The sequence below is a fragment of the Protopterus annectens genome, chromosome 11.part0, assembly GCF_019279795.1.
Source record: "Protopterus annectens isolate FY-2018-M chromosome 11.part0, PAN1.0, whole genome shotgun sequence".
Taxonomy (NCBI): domain Eukaryota; kingdom Metazoa; phylum Chordata; order Ceratodontiformes; family Protopteridae; genus Protopterus; species Protopterus annectens.
This window is the reverse complement of record NC_056745.1, coordinates 434,941,864-434,960,007: the sequence shown is the minus strand read 5'-3', so window position 1 is coordinate 434,960,007 and position 18,144 is coordinate 434,941,864. Positions and strand designations below refer to the sequence as shown.

Sequence of the window (18,144 nt, the reverse complement as noted above, 5' to 3'; positions counted from 1 at the left end):
CTAACAAACGCACTCACATTACAAGTAGATCAGTGATATATCATTTGCCATTCATACACAAGGCAGTATAGTGGAATAGATGCATTAATACCCAGTTCTGTATTATAAATGGAACTGAGTGGTTACAGATTTATTCGAGTTCAAAGAAGCCATGTATCTCATATGTGAGGATTGTTGTTTCATGCCCCTAAAATAAACTGACAGACATAAGTGAGAGTATGATTTGTGCATTATATGCTATAAACAATGCTATTAAATTCTTCAGCTGTGCCAGACCATTGAAGAAACTAGACAGATTTATGGACTGTTTTAGAATAAGAATGATTCTCAGAACTGAAAAGTTTTATTTATTTAATATAAATGTCTTGAACCTATGAATGTAGCAGGTACTTATAAATGTATGAAGTTTCATTTTGATGTAAATAACCCATGATATATTTAGCATAGTGTTAAAGTCACTGTAAGGCAATGCATGCTACCTCACAGATAATATGCACCTAGTCGTTCATTCATAGATGCATTCATTTATTCCTTTCTTCCTTTATTCATGCAACCATTACCCACTTAATCCATTGCAGGATCATAGGGAAGCTGGAGTCTGTCCTGGCATTCTTTGAGAAGAAGCTATAGAAGTTCATCCGGAATGGCTAGGTATAGATAAATATTTATTCTAAAAGGGGAATACCACATATGAGGTATACCACTTTAATTTCTTTAATTTTATTTTGTTCCATTAACCAGGTGGGTGGACTGGTTCTGGTCTTGGTACTGTTTTTAAGCCATGGCGCAGGCACAAAGGTAACAGAATAGTGCAGTACAAAATTTACATATATTAACCAAAGCATTTAGTGAAAAATTTATAGCATATAAAGTATTTTTTGTAAAAAATTTTACAAAAATGTCAGATAATTTATATTAGTTTGTTACAAATAATTAAATCTGCAAACAATTCACAAAATATGTTCTGAGTTTATAATTTATGTTTGCTACTAAGTAAGCAAAATAATGAGTGTTGTACAACTTAAGTCAATAGGATACTTGACTATACCTTAAGATAACGCAGTATGACACTGAGGGCAGAACCCCTAGTAACTTCTGCCCTCTGTTTTGCTGTCTAAACTGAACTCTTGTGCCTGAATTATTACATTTCCTGTAATTAAAGATAAATAGTCTTTATTAGGTGAAGGTTGTCATATTATTTATTACCTCATTGAACTCTGGGTTGAGGGTCTTTTTCTTGACAGAAGTCTTGTGTTTGGATTTCTTTTCCAGATCTGGTTTAAGGTACCTGTTTGCAGAGAGAAAGAAAACACAAAATAGAATTAAAAGTACCACTGCACTTTGGAATTCCTGATGCACTGAGGAAACATAAAAGAGAAAGAAAAGTAACCCTGTGATTTTAATTCTTTATTTAGTTTGTTAACTACGTAAGCACTTGTAGATGTTACTACCTGTTATCAAGTATGACCAGGAGCTTTGGTCTACCTTGGTGCCTTGTTCAGAGTGGTAATGTGGAACTAGCAACTGTGAGACTTTAGGAACTTGGTCTGTAGGATCTAATTGATTCACAGCTTGTTACCTAAACTGCTACGCCATACCACCTGTTCTAAGATATAACAGGTTATTTTGCTCAAATACTGTCAAACATCAACTTCATCCTCCAGTCATAGATTTAGGGGACCGACAGGTCTGTTCATGTAATTTTATGAGAGCCATAAAAATTAGAATATAGTGAAAATGTTAAGACCATTTATGTTTTTTTACTCACTGCTTTCAATGCATTTGTAAGGATTCTCTATAGTGCTGCCCCATGCCCTCTTTTCTATAAGCAATCCTGCACCATTCCCTTTCTTTCCCCTTTTTGGGTTCCTCTGCATAGCCCTCTGATCCTTACAGATTATAAATGCTGCTACTTCATCCTATAAAAATGTATATAATTTCATCTGTTTTAGATCCTGCATACTACATTATTTTCATTCATTAATTTATTCACTTCTTGATATCCATTTCAGGGTCGCATATGAGTCAGAGTCTTTCCTGGTATTCAGTGGGCACAAGGCAGAAAAACTAATCCCAGAAAGGACACTAGTCTGCATTTTCTTCATTTTAAACAGATGATCCCACTAGAGACGCATTCTTCTTTTCTGGGGCAATATGGGAGCACTGTTTGCTTTAAGTGACTTGCTTATCATCACACAGCTTACAAGCGGAAAGTCACAGAATGAAACCCATGGTAGAGTATGATGCTTGTTGTCAGCTTATAACCTTAGCCTTATTTTCTAAACTGTCATGCTATCCACTATGTATTCTGTACATTTATATTTCTGCATCTATTAAGGATAATCTCTGGGGCTCTTCTTTACCTTTGTGGGCCCTGCATATTACTTCTTTGTTATTGTGTTCTCAACATTTGTTTTTGTGTTGGTAGATTTGGACCTGAATCCTGTGAAGAAGACCCCCATCATTATTTTGAGTAAGTCTGAAATGAGGGTGCTGAGGGAGGCAGGAGTACTCCAGATGTACCTGTTCTCAAAAAAAAAGCAAAAAAAAAAACCAAAGCAATGATCTGGCTTTGATAACTCTAGAAAGTAGAAGCACATTGAAGACATAAAAATAAATACATACCCATTTGTTAACCAGTTAAGCCCAAGGAACATACTCTGGGTCACAGTAGGCAAATGAGGGATGCAAGAATCAAACCCTGTAGAAAAGGAGCTATAGGTCACAGCCTTAACCATCTGCATCAGTTGCCAGATTTTCACTCGCCAATGATAAACTTTAAACTTTCTAATGAAATGTTTGAACACAGGGATAACAAAAATAAAGGTGTGTGTGTGTGTGTGTGTGTGTGTGTGTGTGTGTGTGTGTGTGTGTGTGTGTGTGTGTGTGTGTGTGTGTGTGTGTGTGTGTGTGTGTGTGTGTGTGTGTGAGTTGAGGTGACTGTAGTGTGCATGTGGGGTAAGAGTTACATAGCTACATACATTGCTAAGGAATTTATGCATCATACTGTAGAATGGAGAAAACAATCTTTAGCTTTCTGCTCTGTCAGACCACTGAACAGAGAATTCTTCCCTTACAGCTATTAAATTTCTATCTTCATTTTTATTTCTCTTAATATCTGTTAGAATGACAGATGCTTTAACCTTTCTGTTTAGATGAGGTAGTTTGGGCAGTACCGCAGCAAGATGAAAAAGACCCCTCTCTCCATTTAGAAGAAAAGCAAATGCATATATTTTAAATTAGTTCTATTTATGTACTGCCTATTGCATCTTTCTCCTTTGTAATGACACTTTCACATCTTCATCCATACACTCAGGTATGTGATATATCTACATATAAACACTTAACAGATCATCATGAAATCAGTCTGCACCTTCTCCCTGCAGTATTACTTTGCTCTCTAGTGTCATGAAATTGGCACATTCTGGAGCCATCCTTCCTGAAGTGATCATTTGAGATCATTTTGTTTTCAGATGACAAGTAAAATATTGAAATGAGGTTTAAAGCCATTATCTTCTGATGGCATCTAACCCAGGGTCTTTGAGATACTCAGAACTAGGTGTTACTTACACAGCAAAAACAGCAAATTATTATTATTATATTATAATTATATACCCCTGGTTGTTCTCATCTCCTCCATCTTATTCATTTAACATGTTACTTTCTGTACTACTTCTTTGCAGGATTGCATTTGGCCTGCACTGTGACTAAAAAGGATTCCATATGGATTATTTTAACGCACGCGAGCACATACGCATATTAACACACATTCAGTTTCAGAGCTTGGAAAGTTGTGTTGCAGTTCTGTTTTTACCCCTTAGGTGTCAGCATCACCTTTCTGTAGTCCATATAATGTTCTCGATGAGATGTACCTCACACTCCAAGCTAAGTAATTACTGACCTTTGTTAAGCACAGAAGAAAAGAAACCTCTTGTTACTTCTAAAGTTAATGTAAACTCATTGGTGTTCATTTGTCTCAGATATTCCCGGGGCTAGCTATCAGGGGAAAGGATACCAGTATCATATGCTCCTGACATGATTATAAGGTGGTTGCAGTTACATGCATGTTTACAACCATCCAGCAAATGTAAATGAGCCTGCCACATCAGTATATGACACATGGCTATGCAGTGCAACATTTTGGCTTTGTATATATCTATATATATATATATATATATATATATATATATATATATATATATATATATATATTTTTTTTTAATATTTGCACAGCTCTACAGCTGAGCTGTTGTTTTAGCTCATCTGCTACAGTTCCTTGAAGAAAGGTGAAAAGAAAGCAAGACTGCATGATTTGATAGACAGTGGCCCTTGAAATATGAAATGCATAATCCAGAAAAAGAAAAACACTTGTGTCATTGCACACGACATATTCTTTCTGTGGTCTCTGTGGAACTTGGAGTTTGATATAGTAATCATCATCTGTAACTGTGTCTTATTCACCATGTGGAAGGCATGGGGTGTGGGTTGGCTTACAAGCAAGCTGTTGAGATGCCTAAGGATGTGACTTACTTTGACAGCTGTATTGTTCATTATAGATCAAAGAACTATATTTCTAAATTCTATTAAACTGAAAAATTGCTCATAGTCCACATGAAGCTTCATATAGATAGGTGGTAAGTGTTCTGTTGGGTCACCGTTGCATTCCCCTTTCTGTGACTGACTGGTTGACTGAGCACATGTGAAGCTCCATGTAGCTGGGTAGGCAGAGTTTCATTTTTAAGAACCTCCTATATATAGATCATACTCTTTGACTGATTGTTGTATGGGAGACTTGATGGTGATTTTTAGGTCACCTGATACAGACACTGATTTATTATCAATTGATTACATGTAAGAAAGCTTTGAGAATCTAGACTTCAACAGTGTCATTTTATCTTTATAGGCAGAAGGTGTACTTGGCTATATGGAGAATTCCATGCAGATGGGATAGTGGAAAGTGTTTCTTTACATCACCTGAAAGAGTTTCTGCTCTGTGTTTGGTGCATATCTCTAAACTTCTGTGTTGAAGAATTCTGGTCAAAGCCCACAAGAATAATAATGTGGGGGGGCAACGGTTCAAAATCAAGAAACATTTTTAAATGCCACTTTCATTCTCTTAAAATATTAATATAACAAGTTTTCATCTACACGCATTGTCTTAAAAATCAGAAGTATTAAACTCTTTTGCCTTGCATTTCTGATTGTATTCTACAGTGATTTAAAAAAAGTCAAAAAATTTATGAGGGGCAGGGCAAAAATACAAAGCAAAATCAGAGATCTTCTACATGATCATGGGTGGTTGAGAGTTATGGTTTGCAGAATGAGAATCCCACACAACCAGGTAAGATGGTTCCTTTCTCTTAATTGGTAGAAACCCATATTCCTCTGCCCCAGATCTTGCACCAGCAATGTTTTTATTTTGACTGTGTGATGTAACTCATAGTAGTCAAGGCTCAACTTTGGCTTATGATTTTAAATACAATCCTCTGATGTACTTTAGTTTCTGTCCTTCTCTCTCTTTTTTTCTCTCTCTCTTATGTAGGAACGTGTTTGTGCAATGTATTTTTTCTATTTCAAATTTTGGTGTACCTCGTTAAAAAAATGTCACTGTTTTGTAACTCTATATATTTTGGGAAACTGTGTTCATAAAAGAAAATGAAGGATGGCTTAGCTTTGAAATTAGTTTAGCAGTGTAATAGAAACAGAAAATCCTTCTATGTGACCCATCTGATCACAAAAGGGTTCGCATCAAGATCTAAGGATGTAATGGTGCCCCTCTACTCTTCCCTCATCAGACCCATTATTGAGTACAATGCACCAATTGGAATGTCAAAACATGAATAACACAAACCAGTAAAACTCGACAGTACCTGCAGCACTTCTCGACCGTCCAAAGTGTATTGTGTGCTAAAGCTGTTGCAAAACCCAGTCACGTAAATAATGTCACCAAAATGCAGAACAAGAAAGACTCCAATAAGACGTATACACAATGTTCAAGTAAATATTCCACATGAATAATGTCCCAAATGAACAGCAATCTTTATTCTGGTAAAATAAATAAAAACATGGAGTAAAGCGCTTTTCATCCCGCTAAATAGCGGAACTTCTTCAGACTAACCAGAATACAATTTAAGAGACATTTAAATAGCCGGTTTTGGCGCCAAAAAAACGCCGTAACCAGGCAACTATCAACATTGTCTAACAGGCAACAACAACAACGTTACACTTGAATACTAATTGAATATACTAAACAATAGTTACAACACTGATAGTCATCTAAGAAACCATAAACCATAATAACGCAAATATTAAATTCAATACAATCTATAATGTAATATATTATTAACAATTCAACTAAAACATAATTATAAATATGATTATCGTTAAAATATTTATAAATAATCCTAATCAAAAAACATAAATACCGCCAATATCTATACACTAATAAAATCCAACATTGAAAAATGTGTGTCATGTATTAAAAGGCATAACATAAAATGCGATGCACAAAAAATATAAAAATATACATGTATATATGTATACATATATGGGAACTATAATACTCTAATAAATATTCAATTATTAAATTATCAAATTGTAAACCCAAATATTTTAACACATATGCAATTTGAAATTTACATAACCAAGCTAGGAAAACTATTTTATGCTATAAATAGTTCACCTTCGTAGACTCCTTAATTTCAATATGGGGTATATAGAACATGTCTCATTCAAACCTGGTAATACACAAGCATGGCAGCGCAATTGCCAATATAATTCTAATACTTCTAGTAAAACTTGCTCAGGGCCATCTCTTCCATCTGAAACAACAGAATCAATTGCTTTAAATGAAAATGTATGATGGACGTTTTCTGTAGCATGTTTAGCCAGCACGTTATCTAATTTCTTTGTCCTGATAGCATATAAGTGTTCATAAACACGCTCACGCAATTTCCTATCGGTTTTGCCCATGTAAAAAGCAGGGCAGAGATGGCACTGAGCTAGATAAACCACGCCTTTGGATTAGCAATTAAATTTATGTTTTACTTTATAAGACACTCCTCTGATGGTGAAAGATTCACCTGTAGACATATGTATACAATATTTACACATGTTACACTGGAACATACCCTTTCTATTAAAAGATGAAAATGTGTAAACATTGTTTTGTAATATTTGTTTCAAATTTCTGCCTCTTTTCCAAATAATTTTGGGTTTAGATGATAATTTGTGACCTATATCTTGGTCTGTTTTAATCATGTTCCAGTTTTTATTCAAGATAAAGGTAATCAAATCACCATCAGAACTGTATGGAGTAATGAAGCCCAGGCTAGTAGAAAACAAATTGGTATTATGTGATTCTGTTGTATGGTGTGAATTCAGGCCAAGGATAGGAAAATAAACACCGGAGTCTCTTTTATAAATAACTTCCTGAACTATAGACTCTAAAAATTGTATGGGGTAACCCCTACTTAAAAACATACTTTGTAACAATTTACATTCATCATAAAAATCATCTGTTCTTGAAGTCATACGTGCCGCTCTCACTAGCTGTCCTTTGACAACGGACTACTTTTGGTGTACTGGGTGATTGCTATGGTAATGTAAGAAAGTGTTGGAATAAGTTTCTTTCCTGTATATTTTTGCATAAAAAATCTGGTTGCCATAATCCTTACGTAGATCAACATCTAGGTAGGTAATTCTATCCATGTTAAAGGTATACGTAAAATGTAAAAATTCAGTACTAGAATTTAAAAAGGACACCAATTCAGAGGCCATAATATCATCACCATCAATAAGGATGAAAATATCATCCAAGAAACACGTGTAATATTTAATTTTGCTCATTATGTGTGCATTCTTACCCAACACTTCCTGTTCCCAAAAAGCCATGACCAGGTTAGCAAAGCTACCCCCGCAGGGGGAGCCCATGGCTACACCAATCTTCTGGAGGTAAATTCTCTTGTCAAAGGTAAAATATTTGTAAGACACTATGTCCAACATTTCTTCCACTAATTTAACTTCAGTTTGTGGTGCATTATATTTACGTAGCATAAAACTAACCCACTCTATACCATCTTGATGTGGTATACAAGTGTATAAATCTTAGATGACTATCAGTGTTGTAACTACTGTTTAGTATATTCAATTAGTATTCAAGTGTAACGTTGTTGTTGTTGCCTGTTAGACAATGTTGGATTTTATTAGTGTATAGCCTGGTATTTATGTTTTTAGATTTATTATATTTATTTTTATTATATTGATAATTATATTTTGTTTTTTTTTGAAATTGTTAAAATAATATATTATATTATAGATTGTATTGAATTTATATTTGCGTTATTATGGTTTATGGTTTCTTTAGATGACATCAGTGTTTGTAACTATTGTTATATATCAAATTAGTATTCAAGTGTAACGTTGTTGTTGTTGCCCTGTTAGACAATGTTGATAGTTGCCTGTTACGTTTTTTGGTAAAACCGGCTATTTAAATGTCTCTTAAATTGTATTCTGGTTAGTCTGAAGAAGTTCCGCTATTTAGCGGGACGAAAAGTGCTTTACTCCATGTTTTTATTTATTTTACCAGAATAAAGATTGCTGTTCATTTGGGACATTATTCATGTGGAATATTTACTTGAACATTGTGTATACGTCTTATTGGAGTCTTTCTTGTTCTGCATTTTGGTGACATTATTTACGTGACTGGGTTTTGCAACATCTTTAGCACACAATACACTTTGGACGGTCGAGAAGTGCTGCAGGTACTGTTGAGTTTTACCAATTGGAATGTACCTAGCTAGGCATCTCCAGCAGCTGGAGAGACCACAAAGGTACCTAACCAACAGTTGCCCTATGCAGCACGATTGAAAAAGCTAAGACTGTTCTCTGTTGCATACCACTTTCTCAGAGGCGATCTCCGTCTAACATACAGAGCCATGTCCAACCCAGAATTGTTGAACATGCTACATCTTAGCAAAACCAAATCTACTCGAGCTACACGCTCTAGGGATATAAACCTCAACACAACAATGAATAGAACATGCTGGAAGGATAGATTCCCTTCACAGAGACTTCCCGTACTATGGAACAGGGTCCCGATCTACATAAGACAGAGCCCTTCACTATCACTCTTCAAGAGGAACCTTGATGAGTGGATGGGTAACAGAAAGTTCACACCGGGGATCACACCAACAGCACTACTAGATAGGGGCCAAGGGTACTTGCTGCTAGTACAAGGGTCTAGGGAACTACTAAAGGGGCAGTGAATACCGCACAACATGGCTGGGCTAATATATGCCTTCAGGCAGATAGCCCAGTACCAGCCTATGAACCTATAAGATTACACAGTTTATCCTTCCCTCTCCTATTCGTGGATGTCACTTTTGTACAGGCAGGAGGAGCACAGGTCTGAAGAATCTCAAGTTGTGATGGATATATATTTTCCAGCTACCTCCCAGCTATGCAGCTTGTATTGCTGGCATTCCTATATGCTGTAATCAATGTACTGTACCGATACTTAATTGTCTTTCTGTTGCTGTCTGACATTTTCGGCTGCTGATGTTATTTACATGCAAGGCCATTGTCAGCCTGTGAAGGTAGCTGCTTTGCAACTGGTATCTTCTTTAACTAGTTAAATATTTCCTTATTTGTTTTGTAATGCGATGCAGGCACTTATTTGAAATTATGGCTTCTGCAGGGGTTTGTAGGCAGGAATGGAATGTTCAACAACTCAGTATTCTCCAAAACATGAATAAGAATTTCACTCCTACATACTTTGCAAAAAAAAAGATGTTAATTGATTTTCAGTTGAAAACTCCATTGCTGAAAATGTGATATTTCTTAGCATGTAAATGCTCTTTGCAGTTATAATTTAATTTTAGTAACCTAGTAAATCTGACTGGGGAAGCACAGTGGAGCAGTGAGAAGCATTGTTGACTCAAATCAAAAGGGTCTCTGGTTTGGTTCTTGGCTGACATACCTTCTGACCAGAAGCTCCATATTGTCTCTGTTTTTGCATATGTTTTCTCCAGGTACTTTGGTTTGCTTTCCCCCCACATCCCAAAGCCATGTGGCAGGTAGAATGGCAATGTTAAACTGTCTACAGGTGTGTGTGTGTGTGTGTGTGTGTGTGTGTGTGTGTGTATGTGTGTGTGTGTGTGTGTGTGTGTGTGTGTGTGTGTGTGTGTGTGTGTGTGTGTGTGTGTGTGTATGAGATTTGAAAGAGAGGTCTGGCAATCTACTTTCTTTCCTTACTTGTATAGTAAACTCTGTGGATGGTGGTGGCTGTTCATAGGGTCCCTCTAAGAGTCAGATGCAATTCAGCAGCAGTGAGAGGCTGTAATTCCCACTAAGACAGAGTCCCTTTTATAGAAATAACCCAGGTAGGAAGTGCCACAATACAGAATGAGGGACAGTTTCAAATAGACAGTCAGCCTAAGTAGCACATCTCTTTTGGAGGTGGGAGGAAACCAGTGTACTCAGAAGAAATTTATATGGATGTGGAGAAAATGTACAGCTTCCCACTCCCCAGCAGCAAGCAGAAAAGGTGAATGACTTCAGTCCTTGGTGCTCGGAGATGTCAAAGGTTAATGTGCTGCACCAGTGTACTGATCCTCCACATTGGTAGATTCTTGAACTGTCTTGGCATAGACATTTCAGTGCAAAATGTTGAAACCTGGCAAAAGTCGAAATAACAAAATGTACTGGCTAATTAGTTTTAATTTTAATAGTGATGTATGACATTATCTGTGTTCTCTATTGCTGTAACCCATTTTTATCCCTACACTTTATGCATGCCAGGTAATGACTTGCCAGATATCCTGGGTCTTGTTTGCCTTCCAAAAAAATGTTGTACTCCTTTGGGGATTTACTGATGAAGCAGTCACACCCCACCCCTTATGTTTATGAAACACTGCTGTTTATGTCTGTCTCTCTAATTTCCGGTCTCACTCATAGCTGTTTCCTCAACAGAGACTTCATCTGCCAAGCATGCCAAAAACAGTAAACCCATCATGTTGTACAGTGCCTTTCATGTGAGGACATGAACAGCTTGACAAGTAAAAGACTGAAGTCACTATGCAACAAAGCATTAAGTTAAAGCAATACAGCTCAGAAAATTTAAGAGCATGTCCACTTGTGAACCAAATAGGTTCATAGATTCACAGGTAACTACTGCAATCAATTTGTAGGCTATTAAAAGCCTAGCCAATAAACCATATTCAAGAGTTCCCTCCAGCCTCAAGGACAGCAAGGTAAGACAGACCAAGGGGCAGAACTTGAGGCTGCCCATCCACCTTGAAAGTGGCAAGGGTGCTGCTCCACTTGGCATGTAGTGGAAGTTTCTTCCAGTGGTAGAGGATACATTAGAATATGAATCTGTCATGATAATATCTTATCAATTGGTGAAGGTTTAGTTCCTTTAACTGGGCATTTGAATTACCATATGTTTTGTGAAGGCATAGGAAGAGAAAAAGAGTTGGATCTTTCATGGCACAAAAGGCTAGGCACAGATCTCTTTGGAGGAGTCTAGAAGAAACTGAATAGAAGGATACGGGGCTGCCAATTAATCCTGATAACTAAGATTTTTGAGACCACTGATCTTTTTAGTTTTGAATCTTTTAGGGTTCCCAAGTTAGTTGATATGTTTAGACAAATACATGCCAAGTGGTACATTATATTCAGTAATGGGTCTGATATGGTATGAGTTAAGGGGAATTAAGACTTCTTTGGATAAAGTGGCAATGCCTTTGGAACTACATAAGCTAGATAGAAGGCTTTCCGAACTACTACAGAATCATGGTTGTTAGACTATAAGGAATTATCAACAAGTGTGCCCAGATCCTTTACCGCAGTGTCTGATTGTAGGGGTGTTTCACCTATATGGTATGTCAAAAAGTTTTATTTACCAAAAAGAATTGTACTACATTTTTTTTTTACATTTAATTTCAAACCATTGTCCTTACACCAATTGTTAACGTGGTCCACCCATGTTGGAGCAATTGTGATTCAGTGAAAGATGGAATTTCAACACCCAATTTACAGGCATTTCCAAACTTAGATAACTATAGGCAAATAGTGCTGACCTGATGGCCTGAGAAAAACGCCAAATAGGAGTGGGCCCAGCACAGAGCCCTGTGATACACCACTAGTATTTTTTTTTTTTGCTTTCAGAAGCAGCACCTGCGACTCTAACCACATGGGTTCTGTTAGACAACCAATTGGCTACCCACTGCACAGCACAATGATTTATATTCAGATTTACAAGTTTGTTAGTAATGGAGAATAGTATTAAATAGTTGTACCAGGTCCAGATATGCTGAATGTACTACATAAGCACTATGCACTACTTTGGTTACTTTTTACAAAGAAATTAATGAGGTTAAAGAGGCAGGACCTTCATTTGCTAAAACCAGATTGATGAGTACACGGGGTTAAGAAATGTTTAATGTCCAGATTAATGAGTTCTGAGATAATACTCTCCATAGCTTTACATATGAAGCTAGTGAGACTAATAAGTCTATACTTATCAGGGTCCATAGTTGGGCCACCCATGTGTAATGACATTAGAATGGCTGTTTTCCAGGCTTCAGGAATGTACTCAGTAGAGAGGCTTAGATTAAACATTTTAAGTAGGGGATCAGATATGCCATATTTGGCATTGATAATTTCTCAATCTGGTATATTATCAGTACCAGTGGATGAGGTGCTCTTAGATTTTGAGAGGGATAAGAAAACTTATTCCGTAATAATTCAAGCAGGAGGCTGAGACTGTGGAATCTATGGAATATAACGTGGGTGGAATAAAATGTGCACTGAATTTCTAAATTAGGATATTAGCTATTTTGTTGGGTGTTAGTGCTTAACTTCCTGACATACTTAAAGAAAGAGTTGTAGTTATTTTTGGTTTTATTGGCTGTTTTAAGTTCATACTCAGCTTTGAGCTTCCTATTGGTTCCCTTAAGCTCTTTGTTAGTTTGCTTGAGTGTGCTTTTAAGGGAGGTAGAATAAGACGTCTTGTAAGCATTAAGCAATTTCTTTCTCATGTTATATAATGTATTTATACTGGTATTCCACCATGGGTTTTTTCTTTTATATCTCTCATTACATTTGGCGTTGTTGGGGACTGCTTTTACAATACAACTATTTAAATGTGAGTAGAAGTCAGAAGTATAGGCAAAAGCACTGGAGGAGGATTACAGCAGAATTTATTTAGACTATCAAGTTATTGCCTTTGACAAGTCACTAAACAAAGTAATAGCACTACCAGTTTTTAAGGAAATCGTCACTAATTTATGGTCTGAGTTAACAAGGCAGAATTATACATCTAGTGATGTGCAGGAAGTAGCCGTATTGATGAGGACTAGATCAAGACTACTTGGGCCCCTAGTAGGATGGTCAGCTATTTGTAAAAGAGAACTAGCATTTATAATGTCAAGGAAGTGTTGGGGATATAAACCGTTGGCAGTAGGTCATCCGATTTACTGATGTATAGTTGAAGTCCCCTACTAGAAAGATATTAGGTTTAATTGGGATTTCAGCTAATATAGCTATCATGCTCAGAAGGGGACATAGGTAGTGCTCTACCAGTTATGAAATGATATTTAGTCTTGTTTATTGTGATTTGGACATCTAGGAGCTCAAATGTAGTGTCCTGAGGAATATGTTGTGAAGTGATGATATCCTTGACAAATACTGATATTTCCCTGCAATTGCCTGTAAGTCTGAAGATATGATGGACACTATACTGAGGAACAGGAGGAGTGACTTCATTGCTCTGAAACCATGTTTCTGTAACTGCACATGGGTCTATATTACCAGAGTGAAACTCCTTTTGAGCAAATACCAAAACACCGACACAAATTGCACAAACCGCGAGAATACCGAACGTACTAAACCGCAAAATTTTAAATCTCGAACTGTCATAGTCGGCCAACCCCACCACCTGCTACATACTACCTACCCAAACAAAATAAATAAACCATGTACATGCACTAACCAAACCCTGCTTCTAACCCTAAAGTAAAGCACCAAAACCCTACTTCTAACCCTACACTAAACCCCACATACACAACTATCTATGCATTATCCCTAATCCCTCCCTAACTCTAAGGTCCGTAACTACCACACACATCCCCTACGAAAATATAAACAAAATAAATAATCCACATACATACATTTACCAAAACCCTACTCCTAACCTTACACTAAATCTTACATACATTAACTATCTATGCACTTACCTTAACCCGCACCTTAACCCTAAGGTCCGTAACTATCGAACACTTACCTTATGGAGCTATACCACAGACGGGCCAACCATGGTAATTTGACATTTCCAAATTTGCGGTTTTGGACGTTCGCTGTAATGCCAGTTTGCGCAATACGTGTCGACATTTACGGATTCACTTAAACGGACTTTCGCTCTCGTAATAGGGAACCACTGCACATATATGAATATATTCAAGCTACAAGAGATCCTCATGTTGGGACATATTTTGCCACTCAGAAGAGCAGTATTACTATAAATTAGATAAATTAGAATCAGGAGAGCTGGGTTGTAGTCAGGTCTCCATCCTTGCATATTGTGGAGACATCCTGAGTATTTGTATCCCTGACTTCCTATGTGTTGAAACAATTATGTATAAATCGTGAACTACTGTGTTTCAATGAGTAAAGGAAAGCTACCATGCTTAACAGTTTACAGCTTCTAGCATTATGTAACCCTCTTGAAGTTTTGAAAGTCTTTGCCAATTACATATTTTTAAAGACTTGTTACCCCTAAAAGGAAAGCAGCATTTTAGGAATCAATGTGACAACTTTAGCAACTTTTTCAAACATTAGCACTGATATATTCTGCTAATGGGCTACAGGCTTTCCACAGGCATTTTGCAAAACTTTGAGCTCATATTTACAAAATACTTTAACTTAATATGCCTTGAGCAAATTTTACTTTAATACTGGCCATTAAAATATTACTGGAGAAATGAAACTATGGCTGAATAGTTATAAGGTCAAGAGAGATATGGCAATAGTCAGGTAGGCTATGGTAGCCATCGGGGGATTTGTCAGGAGTCAGATAGGATATGGCAAAAGTCAGGCGGACATGGCAGGAGTCAGGGGTATCCCAGGTGTTGTGTAGGCTACAGTAGGCATTGGGGGATTTAGTAGGAGTCAGGCAGGATATGGCAGAAGTCAGGGGGATACAGCAGGTGTCGGGGAATATACCAGGAGTCTCATTGGCTGCAGTAGGCATTGGGGGATTTAGCAGGAGTCAGGTAAGATATGGCAGGTCAGTGGGATATGCCAAGATTCAGATAGGATATGGCAGGAGTCATGGGATACACCAAGAGTTGGGTAGGCTACAGTAGGCATTGGGGGATTTGGCAGGAGTTAGGTAGGATATGGCAGAAGTCAGGGGGATACGGCAGGAGTTGGGGGAATACACCAGGAGTCTGGTTGGCTGTAGTAGGCACTGGAGGATTTAGCAGGAGTCAGGTAGGATATGGCAGAAGTCACTGGGATATGCCAGCAATCAGGTAAGATATGGTAGGAGGTGGTGGCGGTGGTGGGGTATGGCAGGAGTGGAGTTATATGGCTATGACTGGAGTCGGGGGATATGGAAGGCTTCAGGGCAATATGGCAGGAGTTACTGGTGTATACTGTGATGGGCAGCAATGCACATGTAACAGGTGAACAGTAGCTGGGGGTAAACTAATAAGGTGTAAACCTTGTGTTTTGTAAGGTGCACTTCATTTGATTTTTGGAATAATGACTGCGGTGGTGGTGCTGCGGTAGCATTGTCACCTCACAGCAAGATGTTGTGCCATTCGATTCTCAGCTAGAGTGTCTTCTGTGTGGAGACATGCATGAATGGGTGTACCTTCATTGAAGGTTGTGCGTCAGGGCTGGTAAACTCGGCACATAAATAATTTATTGCCAATCATTAGCAGACTGGAGTTCCGCTGTGGCGACCCCTAACCGGGAAAAGCCGAAAGACACAAACAAACATCTCTATCTTTCTGAAATGAGTGACTTATGAGGTGGAGGTAATTCTCGGACTATAGACCAGAATACGGTTTGGATGTTTGTTGGGCATTGTTTACATTTTTTGAGAAACAGGAAGCTTGACTGTAAACCATAGATATGTACGATCCATTTGCCTGACTTGAAGAAAGTAGTATATGAATTTCAGAATACTTTATGATGTATGCAGTACAGAAGCAACATATTGCTTAGGGGAAATTAAAACCCATCCTCTACCATAAAAGTCCCTAGTCTGGTGTTAAAACCTACAGAACTGATCAACTTTACACAATGATTCATTTCATTTATACCATCAGCTGAATTTCGGAAATATAGTACGGAATCTTATGTATAAATGGTGCATGAGTTTGAACCTTCTGCAGTGGGTTTGGCCTGTGGGGAAATGAAAAACAAGAGTTGACATTTTTAACCAATAAGTCTTTCTGTATTTTTCAATTGCTATGTAAGAAACAAAAATGTATTAGTTTTCCTTTTGTCTCATCATTGTTTTGCCTGTATGTGTGCGATTCCCTACATGCACTGCCTTCAGTATTTGTCTTTCTTCCTGGGCCCTGAAGAAGTAGGCCTCTGTGTATTATTTCACAGTGAATGAAACAGACAGCAGCAGACAGTAATGTCAGTGGTACAAGGCTCCATCAGCCATCATGTTGACCAGCCCTTCTGTCAACCAGCATTAGCTGACTCAGTAGGATATCCCTGCCAAGTCTGTGTATGCACTCACCTCTTGCGCTAGCTTGGCAAATTGTTTTTGACACTGATTATGTGACTTGCAGTACCAATACAAAGATAATACACTTCTTAAAAGAATTAAATTGGTGTCTCATTCAATGCTTATTACCATAATCACTTCCTTTATAAACAAGTTAATCTGTATGGTAAAACACATGGGCAGCAGACAGCGATACTCTGCTTTTAGTGTGTCCCAGGCATTTCATTGTTTGTAGCCTTACTACTTGGCAGAAATACAGCATTCTGCTGTCAATTTTGACACATGCTGAGCTGATTGTTTAGGTCCTCATTTATGATCTGGTATCTCAGTATACCTAATGGTTACATTCTCAGACACAAGAAAACATTCATATTGCTTGTTATATTGTTCCCTGTAAGCATGCTGGAGCAGTAATAAAACATAACAATGTATTTTACACCTGTGTTTAATTTAATTAATTATTTAATGAATTAATTAATTTTATTGCATTTGTTTACCGGGAAAGTCCACTGGGCCTAAAAGAGCCCATTTTCAGTGGAAGCCGGGGAGAAAAGCTCCGACAAGAACATGGATACAGAAAAAAATTAAACATGAATTGCTACAGAAGTAGAAACAGTGTTACACATAGTGGTTACAGTAATATATACAGAATATATACACAAAAGCAGGAATCTAGTTGGCTTGATTACAGTAATAATATACAGAATATAAACATAAAAGCAAGAATTTAGATGGATGCCAGATGAATTCAATCAGAGAGGTATAAACAGAGATATCTTAATCAGAATTATTGTACCAGTATCAACAAGTGATGAAAAAATAATAAATATGGAGAGAATATCATCAGTCACTGGTAGCAAAAAGCATAGAAATTTAGTTATCATATAAAGAGAAAGAAGAGGTTAGGTTATAGAGCAGGTACATAGCCAGGAAGAGTTGAGATGATTTTTTCAGTGTATGTTTGAAGGTGGTGGTTCTGCCTATGTTTCTTATAGAAGGTGGAAGTGAGTCCCATAGTTTGGCGACGGTGAAGGAGTAGAGTAGTTGACCAGCCAGTAAGGTGGGCTTTTCTACTTTTAGAAGTAGATGATATTCAGATCTTAGTTGTTTGCTGGGTTGGTATTTGGCAAGTAGATGTCAGAGAGCGGGACAGTTTGTGGGTCTGTAGATTATTTTATTTTCTTTATTTTATTATTTTAATTTCTTTGTAAATTAACAGATTGCGCACACAAGCCTAGGACCTTATGGATTTTTCCATAGTCTTATTTAAGGGGTCTATATTACGTGGTCGAATGCTTAGGTGAGCAAACACCTAAACATCGCCCACATAACATCGAAGGCAAAAAACAGTGAATGGCCAAGTTAACGCAGGGAAAGATTTCCCTTGGCCA

The 18,144-nt window shown here is 37.4% G+C and overlaps 1 protein-coding gene across 2 annotated transcripts in view; it reads right to left on the bottom strand.

Annotated features, from left to right (window-relative positions):
* Window positions 1-18,144, bottom strand: part of DOC2A (double C2 domain alpha) — a 1,042,537-nt gene that overhangs the window by 41,694 nt on the left and 982,699 nt on the right. For both annotated transcript variants that reach the window (XM_044087933.1, XM_044087934.1), the window contains one exon: window positions 1,207-1,288. In XM_044087933.1, coding sequence (XP_043943868.1) covers window positions 1,207-1,288 — 82 coding nt within the window. The remainder of the gene's footprint in view (window positions 1-1,206; window positions 1,289-18,144) is intronic.